This window comes from Mustela nigripes, chromosome 15 (assembly GCF_022355385.1).
Source record: "Mustela nigripes isolate SB6536 chromosome 15, MUSNIG.SB6536, whole genome shotgun sequence".
Classification (NCBI taxonomy): domain Eukaryota; kingdom Metazoa; phylum Chordata; class Mammalia; order Carnivora; family Mustelidae; genus Mustela; species Mustela nigripes.
The window spans coordinates 83,094,968-83,108,848 of NC_081571.1; the positions used below are offsets into that span (position 1 = coordinate 83,094,968).

Here is a 13,881-nt window from a genome sequence, read left to right on the forward strand (position 1 = left end):
TTATGTTTCCTGTAATCAGTTTCATTGACTTCTAAAAACTTATTCAGAGGCTGATGCTGTTTGAAAGGGTGTAGTAGTAGTTGCACTTCCTTCGTTTCTGTTGTGGGATTCTTGAGGAGTTGGAAGTTCTGCCGCCTCCGGACGAGCCTTCTGTCAGAGGGGTGTGGCCGTGACATTCTGTGCGCCCAGCGCGTGTCCTCTGCACATGCGGTCCTGCTTGGGGCTGTGCTGGGACAGCGGCTGTCCTTCTGAGCGTGTCTCTTCGTGGCACAGCTTGGGGGTCCGTGTGCGCCGTGTACAGGACTGCTGGCTTTGTGGCTGTGGCTGCGGAGGTCTCGAGCACACGGGTGACCCTTGAGCACTATGGGCTTGGGGGAGCCGACCCCGTGGCGCAGCCCCAAATCTCTGTAACTCTGATACCCCAGAAACTTAACTGCAGTAGCCTGCTGTTGAGCAGAAGCCTTACTGGGGAGACAAACAGTGGACGAGCATGTATTTGGTGGGTCCTCCGGTGCTGTCTCCTTACAATAAAGTCAGAGGAGGCCTTGCTGAAAGAGCAGAAGACCCCGCGCACTTGTAGTCCTGCCGCATGTGGGAAAGCGTCCGCGCCGAAGCGGGCCTCTGCCCTTCCAGCCTGTGCTGTCCCAGGGCTGCTGTGTGAAGCCCTCGGGCCGCTGTGAATGTGGCGCTGAGTGCCCCTCCCCAGCCCTTCTGACACCAGCTGGGTGGTGTCCGAGCAGCTCCGTGACCTCACTAGTAATTTGCTGGTGGTAAGAGCACTGGGGGCATCTTTTATTCTCATACTTGGCCTTTGAGCATATTTCCTGATCCAGAGCTCTCAGAGCCCTGCTAATTTCCTGAGTCCCGAACCAGGGGGCAGATCAGTGTTTTTCTCTATTTCAAGACCACGTTTCGCTTGTCCACTCATTGGTTGCGGGACATTTGTTTATTTCCCACCTTTTGCTATCGTCAGTAGTGCTGTTGTGAACCTGGGTGAGATCTGCTTGAGTCCTGTCGTCCTTCCGGCCGTGTGCCTTGGGGTGCAGTTGGCTCCGGGGGTGCCCGTGAGACCCTGGCGAGCCGCCTTGCTGCTCCCCCCAGCAGTGCACGATGGTTCCAGTTTCTCCATGTCCTTGACCACACTTTGTGCTTGGATCGTGTTACCGGGTGTGGAACGGTACTTCACCTGTGCTGTTTTCCCCTAGTTGATAACAAAGATAGTATCTTCACCGCACTAGAGGTCACAGTAAATGGTGTCTTTGTGGCTTTTGTTCTGGTTATCGTGTGAAGTGCTGTAATTGTGGCCTCATTCCATCCCCACCGTGATCCCCGAAGCCGTTGGGACACCTCGGTTCTGGGCCCAGAACCTCCTCCTCCACGCAGGTGTGTGGCCAGCTGTGCCCGCAGCACTGCTGTCAGGCTGACTGAGCTGGAAATGTCGCCTTAGTCTCACAGACTCAGCTGCTGGGCTGGGCCTGCCAGTAGTCCCTGGTCGGGCCTGGGGAAGGACTGTGTCCGGGCTCGGAGCCCAGCTCCTGGCCAGTCCTGCAGTCTGATGGCCATCCTGGGGCCAAGAGTGCTGACCTGGGCCATTCCCAGGAAGATGCTGGAGTTGGGGAAGGGAGAGGGGAGGGTAAGGTCATCTTTGCCTTTACCAGTGAGGGCCAGGGGGCTGCAGAGCTGGTGCTGGGGCAGCCATCACTGTGGAGCCCGGCTCTGGCCATCTCTGTTGAACGTGGGCCTTGAATTCTGCTGAGTGACTCATTTATGATTCTATTTATCTGAGAGAGCGAGCGAGCAGGGGCAGGTGGCAGAGGGAGAGGGAGAAGCAGACTCCCTGCCGAGTGTGGAGTCTGATGTGCGACTCGATCCCAGGACCCTGAGATCATGACCTGAGCCAAAGGAAGGCGGCTGCTTCGCCAACTGAGCCACTTGGGTGTTCCACGAATGACTCATTTCATTCATTCATTTATTTATTTATTTATAAAGATTTGTTTATTTATTTGACAGAGATCACAAGTAGGCAGAGAGAGAGGGGGAAGCAGGCCCCCTGCTGAGCAGAGAGCCCGATGCGGGGCTCGATCCCAGGACCCTGAGATCATGACCTGAGCCGAAGGCAGAGGCTTTAACCCCCTGAGCCCCCCAGGCGCCCCATGAATGACTCATTTTAATGGGAATCTTGGGCTGACCTTGAGTTGCCACAGGCAGAGTGCAGGTGAAATGTTCCTTGTCAGCTCTTTCTCTCCTCGTGGAGTTTTGAGTCACCCTTTGACAGTTACGTGGAAAAGATAGTCTGTGAGTCTCAAAGGCCTCTTCCGGGGGCGTTTGGGAGTTGTGTCCTAAAGGACGTGGGCACGCGTGGTGTTGCTCCTGGGGGTCTGGGGTTTCTCGGTGTGTCGTCACCCTCGTGAAGTCTGGTGGTGCCGCACCAGGCCTTGTTTTGGGGGTGCGGGGCCAGATGGCTGGTGGGGACGAATGCCGCGCCCGCTGAACAACTAGCGGTTACGGGGGGGGGCGCGGGGGGAGTTGACTTAAGGAAAAAAAAGTATTTAGAAGGGGCAGCTGGCTAGCTGAGTCAGTGCAGCATGCGGCTCTTGGTCTCGGGGTCGTGCATCTGAGCCCCCACATTGGGTGCAGAGATTATTTTAAAATCTTTAAAAAAGAAAGCCGTTACGTGTCTTGGTTGACTTCCGTCAGGGTGACTGCATGCTGCTCCCCAGTTTTTACATCTCACCCCGTGTTTCTCTGTGCACGCCCACGAGAGACCCTTTAAACATGTCACCACAGTGGGTCACACGGAGTCCCAGGTTTTTGTACCGGACGGAGACAAGTAACTTGGGAAAGTTTGCTCTCTTTCTGTTTATTTAAAGTGTAAAGAGCATGTTCGCTCCTACTGGGGACCCGTCATGCTGAGTGTTCTTTAGCTGAACAGTTGGGCTGAGGGATTACCTCCCGCGCCCCGTTCACAGGTACCTGAGTACATTCTAGTGAAACTTCCCCCTGTCTGACTTTAGATGTGGGCATTTAGGACAGACCGGAAATTCTGTTTTTACTCTGTCGCTTCACAACAGCAGAGAACTCGAGAGCCACGATGGCTTGCTGGTATTGTCATTTCTTAGTGATTGCTGTGACTTTCTGATTTTGGACAGGTATTCCTTTTTGGAAAGATGTGTTTCAGATAAGCATTGCAATTCACGGTGTAATTCTTCATTTTCTGTAAACAAAACGTGCCAGACCTGTCAATCCCGTAGGATCATTTCCTTGTAAAACAAAAATGTGGACATCCTTTAAATTGTGAGTTTCTCCTCGATACAGTTCTGATTCATGAATCGTGTTCTTGAATCAACACACCCACAGTCAGCCTCTCAGTGACCCTTTCTGGGCTGCCTCTAGGTAAGTGTCGAGGATGTCTACGTGATCCATCGTGCTTCGTGGCAGTGTAAGTGGCTGTGAGCGTTTGGTCTCGTAGCTGCAGGCTGCAGCCGTCCTGGGGGGCCGCACCTGTGTAGGCGGCTGCCCTTGACCTGTGTGTGCCCTCTTGTTTCAAATAACCTTCCCTGAAGACTGCTGTCCCCCAGGAGTCTGCAGAAGGACGTTTCCAAAACTTAACGGCACGTACCCGTTATGAACATTGACTGCCCATGCGTATTGTTTTGATCTGTAAAAACAGGGAATTCTGCCTTTCCTACACACAAGGGGTATGTTTTCTGCACGTTCAGTGAAGAATTTCTTAAATTGGAGACCGAAGGAGAGAAGCAACAAGGCGGGTGGTCCTGGGGGAGGGGGCACTGCTGGCTGCTGCTCTCGAGCCCGTCCGCCCATAGGGGACCTCCGTGCAGGTCATGCACCCCTGGGCTGGGGGGTCATGCTTCCTTTTGACATCAAAAAGTGGCCCAAAACGCAAGCTGGGTTTAATTTTGTTGTGGGAGAATCGTGTCATGGATATAATCTGCAGGGAGAGGACCCGAGGTGACAAGCGTACTTCTGTATTGCTGGAAGTAAGTGTGTGCGTGTGCGACGTTAGGGCTCCGCAGGCCCGCAGGGAAGGCTGCTCTGCCGGGGAGGCCTGGCTGCCGTTTCTTCCAGATGGAGAGGTGATAGCAGGCGGAGAGTGACCCCATGTAAGACTTTACCTCTGCCGCACGTGTGGGGAAGCGGGCCGGACACACGGAGGGTCTGGGACACGAGGGTGTGGCGCCTTCTCGGGATGTGGGAGTGAGCGTTGCTGCAGGTGAGCGAGCGTGTGCTGCCCCAGACAGCTGTGTCGGCAGGTGCCGTAGCGCGTGTTCCGTGCAAGGCTGTGGCTGTGTCCCGCGCCTGGTTGAACGTGCTGTTCCAAGGACATGTCCCCTAGGCTGCTGACGTACAGTTGTTTGGGGGTCCGGGCTGACAGTCCTCCGGTCTTAAGGATGTTCGTCTAAAGCTCTGTGTGTGCTGATGAAACGGTTGTGCGGCAGGGCCTGTAAAGAGCAAGCAAGGAAGACAGAGCCCCGGGGGTGGGGGCAGTGGGGTTCCGGCTCCGCCTGCCTCCGCATCCGGCCCACGGCCCCTCTGCAGCCCCCGTGCGCACATGGGGCTTCTGTGCGCCGACGTGCGTCCGGGAGACGCGCTTCCTGGGCGCCTCGCCTTCCTTCCCTCCCCGCGAAAGCCTGGACATTCCATTTTCGTCTCTCGTTGCTTCCCTACATTGGTAATGCTTGACAGTAAACCCGGGGCGGGTGGCTTGGCTGTGGCCCACTTTGTAGCGCAAGCCCCCACCTGGGCCTTTCCCAGCCGTCCGCTCTGCCTCGGGTCGCCTGCGCTCTGCGCGCTCCGTCAGCAGGACTGTTCGGTGCGCGCGATTCGCGGCCACAGGCCCTGCCCAGGCGGCACAGGCTCTGCTGTGGGAACTAGGAGAGGAGCAGTGAGAAAACCCAGTGTCCTTCCAGAGATCGTGAAGCCTGCCTGTGGCTCTCTGAATAGAAGATGAGGTGGAGTGGACAGGTGACAGGTGACTGTCCCTTGGGCATTCTGCGGCCATTCAAGACAAGGCTGAGAGGTGGAACGGGGCGTGCTGCGTAGACCTGCTGCGTAGACCTTACCAGGTTCCCTGGGCTCAGGAAGCCGGCGGGCCGGAGTGTAGCGAACTCCGACAGCAACTGGCTTGAGAGGGTAGGAGCCCGTTTTGTCCACTGTGACAGTGGCCTGATGGTTGGGTTTCAAAGTCCGAGTCTGACGGACACCGTGAAGTATTGATGGTACGTTGCTAGTATCTGGATCCCCTGCATGATGCTTCTAGAAAAGGAGGAGTGATCTCAGGGTTAACTGCTGGAGCCGGAAGAGCGTGTGTGTGTCCTGCTGTCTTCTGTGGGAGTTGCTGAGATTCAGCTGCAGAGGAGCAGGGGCAGGTCGTCCTGACGCTGAGGTGCCCGAGCGTCTACACTGGTGTGAGGTCGTGCAGAGAGCGGGGAGGCTGTGGGGCAAGGTACCACCCAGGCCGAGGGTGCTGTGGCAGCGAGGAAGCTGCTGACGGTGAAATGAACCTGCACAGAGCGGGTGATGTGACCCGGTGTGGGGACTCGCAGACGAGGTGACCGCTGTCGTGCGGAAGGTAGGACGAGGAAGTGGGAGCCACCGTGCTCAGGGCTGACTGCGGCTGCTGGGTCCCTTTGTCACGGAGGAGGGGCAGCCGTGCGTGCGCTCTCGGACCAGTTACTCGTAATTGTCCTCGTCCATGAGCGTTCTTCAGAAATCGTCACAGAAAGAAGCCTGTGATGGTTGAGTTACGGGCAGTGGCTGTATCTGACCGCCTTTGCCCGTAGCCAGGGCCGAGGGCCGTGGTGCACGGGGGCGCCCCTCATTCGCGGTCACGCTTTTGTGGTCTGTTCCCTGCGGTCTGTCGAGGTCCACAAGCAACGACGTGGGGCGGGAGGTGAGCCGTAGCCTCACTTCCTCAGTGGGCATCCATCCCCTCAAGCCCTCGCCACACCGGGAGAGTATAGCACAGGGTGACTTTTTTTTTTTTAGTTTTTTTTTTAAGATTTTATTTATTTATCCGACAGAGATCACAAGCAGGCAGAGAGAGAGGGGGAAGCAGGCTCACCGCCAAGCAGAGAGCCCGATGCGGGGCCTGATCCCAGGACTCCGGGACCATGACCTGAGCCGAATACAGAGGCCTTAACCCACTGAGCCACCCAGGCCCCCCAGGGTGACTTTTTTTAGAGTCTTTTATTAGGGTTTTCGTTCATCTCTGACTGGGCCTAACCTGCCAGTTAAGCTCTATCATGGGTCCGCACGTAGAGGAAGAACCGCGGCTCGCCAAGGCTCGGGGCTCTCAGGGGCAGGCGTTTTCCGGGCTCTTGGAACGGAGGTCTCAGCGATGTGGGGGCCTCTCCTTCAGTGCTGCCTAGGGGTGCTGCGGTTCCCCCCGGGCCCCCGTTCGGGCTGGTTTCTGCTTCTGGAGAGCACCTCCAGGAATGCTGCCTGCTCGCTGCTTCTGCTTTCTCCTGAAATCCCGTTCAGCTGCGTACTGTGTCCTCTGCAGCTTTTCCTCTGTCTTCCTGGGCTCCGCTTTCCGGGGCTTCCTTCCTCGGGCGTGCGCGCCTCGGACACTTGCGTTCCGCAGTCCCCCTCCCCTGCGAGGGTAGCCGTCCGTTGAGGTCATTGCGGTGACCACAGTGTTCACTTCCGGGAATTGTGTACTGGTTTGCAGGCGTCGTACCGGTCTCTTTCTCCTGTCCTCTTTATCCTTCAGTCTGCTGCTTCCGCTCCAGGCGCTGCCAGCCTCCTTCCTGCACAGTCGCCCCGTCGCCCGGCCGCAGCGTCCGTTCTGATTTCCCTCGCGCGTCGCAGTCGCCCCGTCGCCCGGCCGCAGTGTCCGTTCTGATTTCCCTCGCGGTCGCATCCGCTGACACTCTGGGCCCGGTTCTTCGTGAGCTCGTGCTTCCTGGTTACAGATCTGGCTTTGGGGTTCGTGGGGGTGTACCCTGGCTTGTGGAAGTGTCCCTACAGAGGGAGCAACATTGGCCTCCTGAGGGGCTCCCGGAGTTTCTGTGGCCCCAGGCAGATCCTGGTGGGCCTCTGGGGCCTGCTGTGGATTCAGGCCTCCTCCCATGGCTAGGGCTAGGCTCCGGGTTTTGATCTCTCCCGTGGCCGAGTAGCCAGCCCGTGGCCTTGCTGGTTCCCGGGGTCGGTGGGCAGGGGCTTTAGGCTTCTCTTGGGTCAGCCTAAAGGATTACCAAGAGGTCCCCCAGCCTCAGTCCCCAGGGGCCCTCCCTGTCAGCGCCACGAGGATTCCCCACCCCCTTTTCTGGTTTAGCATATTTATGTTTCAGTTTTCTTGTTTTTGGCATTTTTAGTCTGTTTCAAGAAGGGGAAGATCTGCATCCTCTGGCCCCTGGCAGGGCGGCCTGAAATCGTGTCCTCGTGGGTTCCCTGCTGCTCAGTCACAGTGGACCGTGCTTAGCTCTCAGGTGCGCCCCAGATGGGATGTTGGTGTTTTTTGTTTTTGTTTTGTTTTGTTTTGTTTTTTAGGATACTGGGAAGGCTGAGTATTTTCTACAGTTTCCTGTGTACATTTTTTGTTACGATTGGCCGTGACTTCTTGTCCGGTACCTCACATTTCAGTGTGTGTAGGTTTTGTTGTCCTTATGTTTTAGGGATCTGGGGGTAGGGAGAGAGCTCCAGGAGGCTCCCTCAGGCTGCACAGGAGTTTCCTGGTAAACCTGGCAACCTAGGCCCCCGCCGCTCTGCTGTGAGGAAGTGTCCCTTCTGGGCATGGCTCTCCTGACAGTCTAGGCACTGGGATGCGTGTGGGGCAGGCCCTCGTGTGGCTGTTGGCGGGGACCCTGCCGAGCCCTTGGTCTCAGCCTCGTGGCGCTGGCGGATCGGGGCAGCTGCGTCCTGCCAGCTGGGGGCGTGGGGTGTCGGCGGCAGGGCGCCTTGCTTACACGGGCACCTTGCGCTTGGCGGCACCGCAAGCCCTTCCTTGCCTCAGGGTCCCCAGTGGGAATGGCACAGGGTTGTTTTTTTTTTTTTTAAATATTTTATTTATTCATTTGACAGACAGAGATCACAAGTAGGCAGAGAGGCAGGCTGAGAGAGAGAGGGGAGGAAGCAGGCTCCCTGCTGAGCAGAGAGCCCGATGTGGGGCTCGATCCCAGAACCCTGGGACCATGACCCGAGTCGAAGGTAGAGGCTTTAACCCACTGAGCCACCCAGGCGCCCCTGGCACAGGGTTTTGCGGGAGATGTTCGCAAGCGCTCCCGTCCAGGTAGGTGCCGTGCAGCACCCGGCAAAGCTGTGGGCTCCGTGTTGTGAGAGGGAGAGACCCGGTGTTGCCGCTCTGCCTGCATGGTCTGGCTCTCCGCTGTTCTCTGTATTTTTACATAATGTTGGGGCCTGAAACTTTTGTTTTTTAATTTTTTAAAAAATTTTATTTATTTATTTGACAGACACATCACAAGTAGGTAGAGAGGCAGGCAGAGAGAGGGGGGAAGCAGGCTCCCTGCTGAGCAGAGAGCCCGATGTGGGGCTTGATCCCAGGACCCTGAGATCATGACCTGAGCCGAAGGCAGAGGCCTTAACCCACTGAGCCACCCACGCACCCATGAAACTTCTTTTAAAGAAACTTCCTTGTAGTTGTCCGAGTGCGTACATGGAATACTGTTGCCTGGGGGGTCGCCAGGTGTGTCTGAAGTGAAGTGAGGCAGTTGGCAAGTGATTAGCTTTCACCGTGGAAGGCGGCTTCAAGGTAGCAGCACGTGTGCTGGGAACTGCGGTCTCTGTGGCTGCCGTTCGGGCACCAGTGCTCTCCGCTCACGTCTGTGGGTGATTGTCCCCTAGATTACGGGTTTGAAAGATGAGGAGGCATCGTCAGGGTGAGCCAAGCCGGTTGCGTCTGTAGTTCCACACCCGGCTGCAGATGGGCGACGGGCGAGGCAAGTGCAGTCGTCGAACGGATGCGCCGTCCCTAGGGGTTCGGAAGGAATTCTTCTCTCACGGAGTCTGTGTTCCGTCCCGTGGGCACGTCACCGTTTGGTTTTTCATTTTCAACCATTTGGGAGACCTTACAGCGCCGCGCTGAAGGAAGGCTTCGGTGGACGGTTGTGCAGGAAGGGAGGGCCCACAGTGTGTGTGCGTGTTGGGCTTTTGGGGTTTCTTTCGCTAGGAGGACAATGGCAGTACTGGACAGGCGGGTGGGATCTGGGGCGCGAGGCTTGGGGCGTGTTTGCGGAAGTGCAGGGGAGATTGCGCACAGGCAGGGGGAAGGGCGCTGGGCACAGCCCCCCACCGGGCCAGGACGGGGGTTTATGCGGGGGAGGTGGGTGGGCACCGTACGGACGGCCTCTCTCAGGACACGCTTCTCGAGATTTCTCCTCGCCCTTGCTCCCTGCCAGGCCCCAGATCCTGGACAGGGACCGGTGGGCACCGCGCACGATCCCACCGAGAGCCGTGTCCTCCGTTAGTAGACGCTGCGCCGATAGCTGTCACGCCGCATTAAAGCTGGGCCATGCACCGATGCTCGCCTCCTGCCGTCCTTGGGAGTGCGTCCACCGTCCTCTCTGGGGCAGACGTTCTTCATGAAGGCTTCCCGGTGTCTTGTTTTCTGTCCCTGCTGGGCGGGGCTCTCCTTCTTTGCTCGTCACTTGGCGGCAGATCCTACTTGTTCAGGGACACTCGCGTTCGGAGCCCTCTGGATTCTGGAGGGACAGTCCAGACGGGGGGTCGCCGACTTCGTCTCTGGTTCTGTGCCCCCAGTATTTTGTCTTCACTGCGCTCCTGAGTTGTGGGTGTAGCTCTGCTGGTGTTGTTTGACCTGCTGTCAGTTGTGAGCCCGGTCTGTCAGATGTCAAGTCTGGATGGGGGGTGTATGGGGTGAGCGATGTGTGGGGCGGAGACGCTGGCTCCTGACCTCAGGGAGCTGAGCACGAGGGGGAGAGACATGGGTCCTGTTTAGCTTCCCTTTTCCATGGGTTGTTTCAGCAGCGGCCCCGGACCCGTCGCTCTGGGCTGTGTAGGGCTGGCGTGTTTGGGGGTCTTGAGTGCTGGGCAGTAAAATTGTGCTACGTTTTCATTTCAGAAAAGCCTGTATCGCCCAAGTCAGGAGCGTTGAAGAGCCCTCCCAAAGGATTTGACACGACTGCCATTAACAAAAGCTATTACAATGTGGTGAGTAATTGCAAAACTTGTTTTAAGAATAACTTATTATTTTTGAGTGTGTCCACCAGTCTGTGATGTGGCACACCGGAGAACTACGGGAGGCACGGCGTAAAGATGGCCCGTGACTGGCCGCACAGTCACAACCACCTAATGTTCTCTGCTCATCTCTCTTTAGTAATCTTCTGTTTTTGTCTCCGTATTTATGTAGAATTTGTAATATCTCAATATTTATGTAGAATACTGTAGTATTCCGTCTTCCCACTTACAGTCTTCCAAGAGGAGACTGTGGAAAGGCTCACCGTGTGGTTTAAAGCCATTACAGGCATCAGGTGGCCTATTACTTATGTTAGAGGGGAGTGTGAGCGCTGGAGGTCCGTTACCGTGGGCGCTGGCGCGTCCCCTTGCGGAGTGGGGTTCCTGTGCACATCCGTCAGCCGGCGCAGAGTCACAGGAGTGTCTCCACGTACATAGGGTGAGTGTTTCAGAGTCTAAAGCCGCATTTGGAGCTTAGCAGTTTGTGAAGTCTAGTCGAGTCCTCCCGGTCCCTCAGCCGTGCCGTGGGCCGCCGAGTAGGAAGCGCTCCTGCTTACTTGACAGCCCTTGGACTGCGGCCTAGATCCGCGTGCCAGGCCGGCCAAGCGAACTGCGGGTCAGTCTTACTCCGTGGAAAGTCTGCAACTGGGGTTTCTTCCCTGCGCCGAGTCTTCCCGAGAAAGTGTCCCGTCCGGGGCTGTCCCTCCGAGGGCGCGGCGTGGCATGGCTTTGCCGGGAGCAGCTCTGGGCTGGTGCTGCTGCGAGCGGTCCTGAGGGGCTCGGTGTCAGTGAGGCTGGCGGGGAGGCCGAGGACGCGGGAGGCTTGGCCGTGAGTCCGCATCCCGGGTGCGCTGAGTGCGCTGTCCGTGGGCCGCGGACCTCGCGGGGTGCCGTGAGCTTGGGACAGTTGGTTGTTGGAATGTGCGTTGCTTCGTAGCTGCTCCGCACGGGCCTGGCGGGGGCAGCGGCTTGCAGCCGTGGGCAGAGATGCAGGCCCCCCTGCCCCCGTTCTCACGCGTGGGTGCAGTTCGTGGCTTCCTCTCCCTGCCCCGGCCCTCGTGTCTGCGCTGCCTCTGCCTGGTTTCCCTTCCATGCTTCTTGGTCCGCAGCCTCCGTGCGATGCCCTGGCCATCTCAGGTTGGTTTCTTCCATTTTGTTGACCGATGCCAGGCTCCTCTACTGAGCAGCCCTTCCCTTGAGTCTCAGCCTCTGCTTCTCACACTTCCGTTCTTCTCCCAGTGTCCCCTGCTCCCCCGAGCACGGGCTGCCATGCTGCCTCTGCGCCAACGGAGCGCCAGTCCTCCCTGGCACGGCCCGTACCCCGACGCAGGGGGCGCCCACCTTTCCCGGTCACGCTCTGCTCTCCACCGTCCTCTTTGGTTCTTGGTTGGATGTTTGTTCCAGGAGCGGGGCTCTGCGGAGAGCGCTGGTTTTCCGCGTGTGTTGTGCTCCGTGCGTGGCTCTGTGCACAAGGCCACAGTAGGAGTCATCTTGTGGCTCTTCAGGGATTCACAGGACGAGGACTGTGGTGCTGCCTTTTCCTCTTGTGTTTGTATGTGGGACGTTGGTTTCTTTCCAGGGAAGGCTTCCTGCGGCGAGTACCGCCAGTCTGACTGCGCCGTGGTGCTCTAAAGGTTGGCTCTGTGACCGCTGCTCCTGTGTGATGGTCGAGATAAGCCCAAAACCTGGGGGTACAGAGTGATTCTGGGGGACGTTAGACTGTCACGGGACATTCGTCCTGTTTCCTCTTCGTGGGATTCCCGCTGCGCACGCGGTCAGTGCTCTGGTGTCACCAGCTCTCTGAGGCGCTATTAATGTTCTCTCTGTTCTTCAGACCGAATAATCTCTACCGTCCTTTTTGTTGGCCGTTCTTCCGCATTTCAGATCTCCTGTTGAGCTCCTCTAGTGAATTTTTCGCTTTATCACACCTTTTAGTTCATCATTTTCCATTTTCGTTTGTTCAAATTTTCCATTTTTTGAAAAAGACTTATTTATAGTGAGCGCGCAAGTCCGTGGAGGGGAGGGGCAGAGGGAGAGTGCGAGCCGGAAGCAGACCCTGCTGAGTGTGGAGCTGGACACGGGGGGCTCGATCTCATGACCCCGAGATCACGACCTGAGCTGAAACCAAAAGTTGGACTCTTAACTGGCTGTGCCCCCCCAAGTGCCCCAACTTGGTTATTTTTATCGTCGGCTACAGACTGAGTTCTCGTTTGACTTGACTCTTTGAGAGCAGGGTGAGGCTTGCAGTCAAGTCGGGAGGATGATGGTGGTCCCGGGGGCCTCCTGCCTCCAGATGTGCACGGCTTCCCTCGTGCTCAGCATCTCTGGCAGCCTGATGGTGCTCCTTCTAGTGTAGGACAGTAACCCACTGTCTGGATGGACCGGTGCATCCGTCACCTGCTGGAGGACACGGCACCTGCTTCCACGTGCCGGGAGCTGTGAGTAAAGATGCTGCAAACCTGCGCGTGCAGGTTTTTGTGTGCACGTGTTTTCTGCTCCTTTGGGTAAAAACCAAGGAAGGCTGTTGTTGGGTCGTGTGGTGAGAGCATGCTCCGTTCTGGAAGACGCTATCACACTGTCCTCCAGTGGAGGACTCCTGTGGGCTGTCTTCACTGTGTCCGGTGCCATCCGTGGTTGGGGTTTTGTTGAGGTACTAGGTGGGCGTGCTGTCCCCTTGTTGGTGACAAAGGACAGGGAGCACCTTTTCATATGCTGATTTGCCATTTGTGTGTTTTCTCTTGTAGGGTTTCTGTTCAGTTTTCTGTCCGTCGTACAGTTGGGCTCGCTCGCTGAGTTGTACGAGTTCTTTGCGTTTCGGAGAACAGTCTTTTACCAGACGTGTCACTTTCCCCCAGAGCCTCTCTGACTGCAGTTTGAGGACAGCGTGCACCGGTGTCGCTTTTGTGGCATTTATCCTGCTTGGTGTGTTCTGTGTTTCCTGAGATCTGTGGCTTTGGTGTGTGATACTGATTACGGGGAATTCTCAGTCACCACTGTTCAGTCTTTCTGTTCCTTCTCCTCCCGCAGTCCCGTTATGTGTGTGTCACACCCGCTGCTGTCCCACAGTCCTTGCATGTTCTCTTGTGTTTTCCTGTGTTTTTTTGGTCTTAAGGATTCCATTAGGATCTGGAGCGCCTGGTTCTTCGGCGCGTCTTGTCTGCTCACAAGACGGTCACACGTGTCCTTCTTTCCCGTTGGTGTTTATCTGTGTGTGGTCCTTACTTTCCGTCTCTTCGCCGGCTTCTCTTGCACGTGGCCAGCTTTATCCACTAGTGTCCTTAGCATATTAATCGTGATTTTCAGTCCCTGGTGGGGCAGTTCCCGCATCTCCATTGGAAGCCCAGGGGCATTTTCCTTGGATATTTTGGGAACGTGGCAAAACTCCTGGACGTAAATTCCCCAGCATTGTGGGGCCGCTATAGCTGGGCCTGCCTCGGAGTTGTTACCGCTCAGCTTGTCCGCCCTGAGCCTCCAGCCATCCGTCACTTCTGGTTCCTGTTTTCCAACCCAGCTGTCGCTCCTAGGCTGGTTTCTGCTGAGGCCCTGGGCCCTAGTGAGTAGGACTCTCAGTGTTTGCCTGTCGGCCTCGCCAGTCTTAGGGTTGGGGCTTTGCCTTGTGTCCTGTCCTCTCTCCCCTGTGGATCCGAGACATGGTGATGTTTTCAGTCTGTTCATCTTTTTTACCTGGTAGGATGGAGTGGTGATTTG

At 56.9% G+C, this 13,881-nt stretch overlaps 1 protein-coding gene across 7 annotated transcripts in view; it reads left to right on the top strand.

Moving 5' to 3' along the window:
* ARHGEF7 (Rho guanine nucleotide exchange factor 7) overlaps window positions 1-13,881 on the top strand; it is a 122,683-nt gene that overhangs the window by 64,285 nt on the left and 44,517 nt on the right. For all 7 annotated transcript variants that reach the window (XM_059377932.1, XM_059377933.1, XM_059377934.1 and 4 more), the window contains one exon: window positions 10,061-10,149. In XM_059377932.1, coding sequence (XP_059233915.1) covers window positions 10,061-10,149 — 89 coding nt within the window. The remainder of the gene's footprint in view (window positions 1-10,060; window positions 10,150-13,881) is intronic.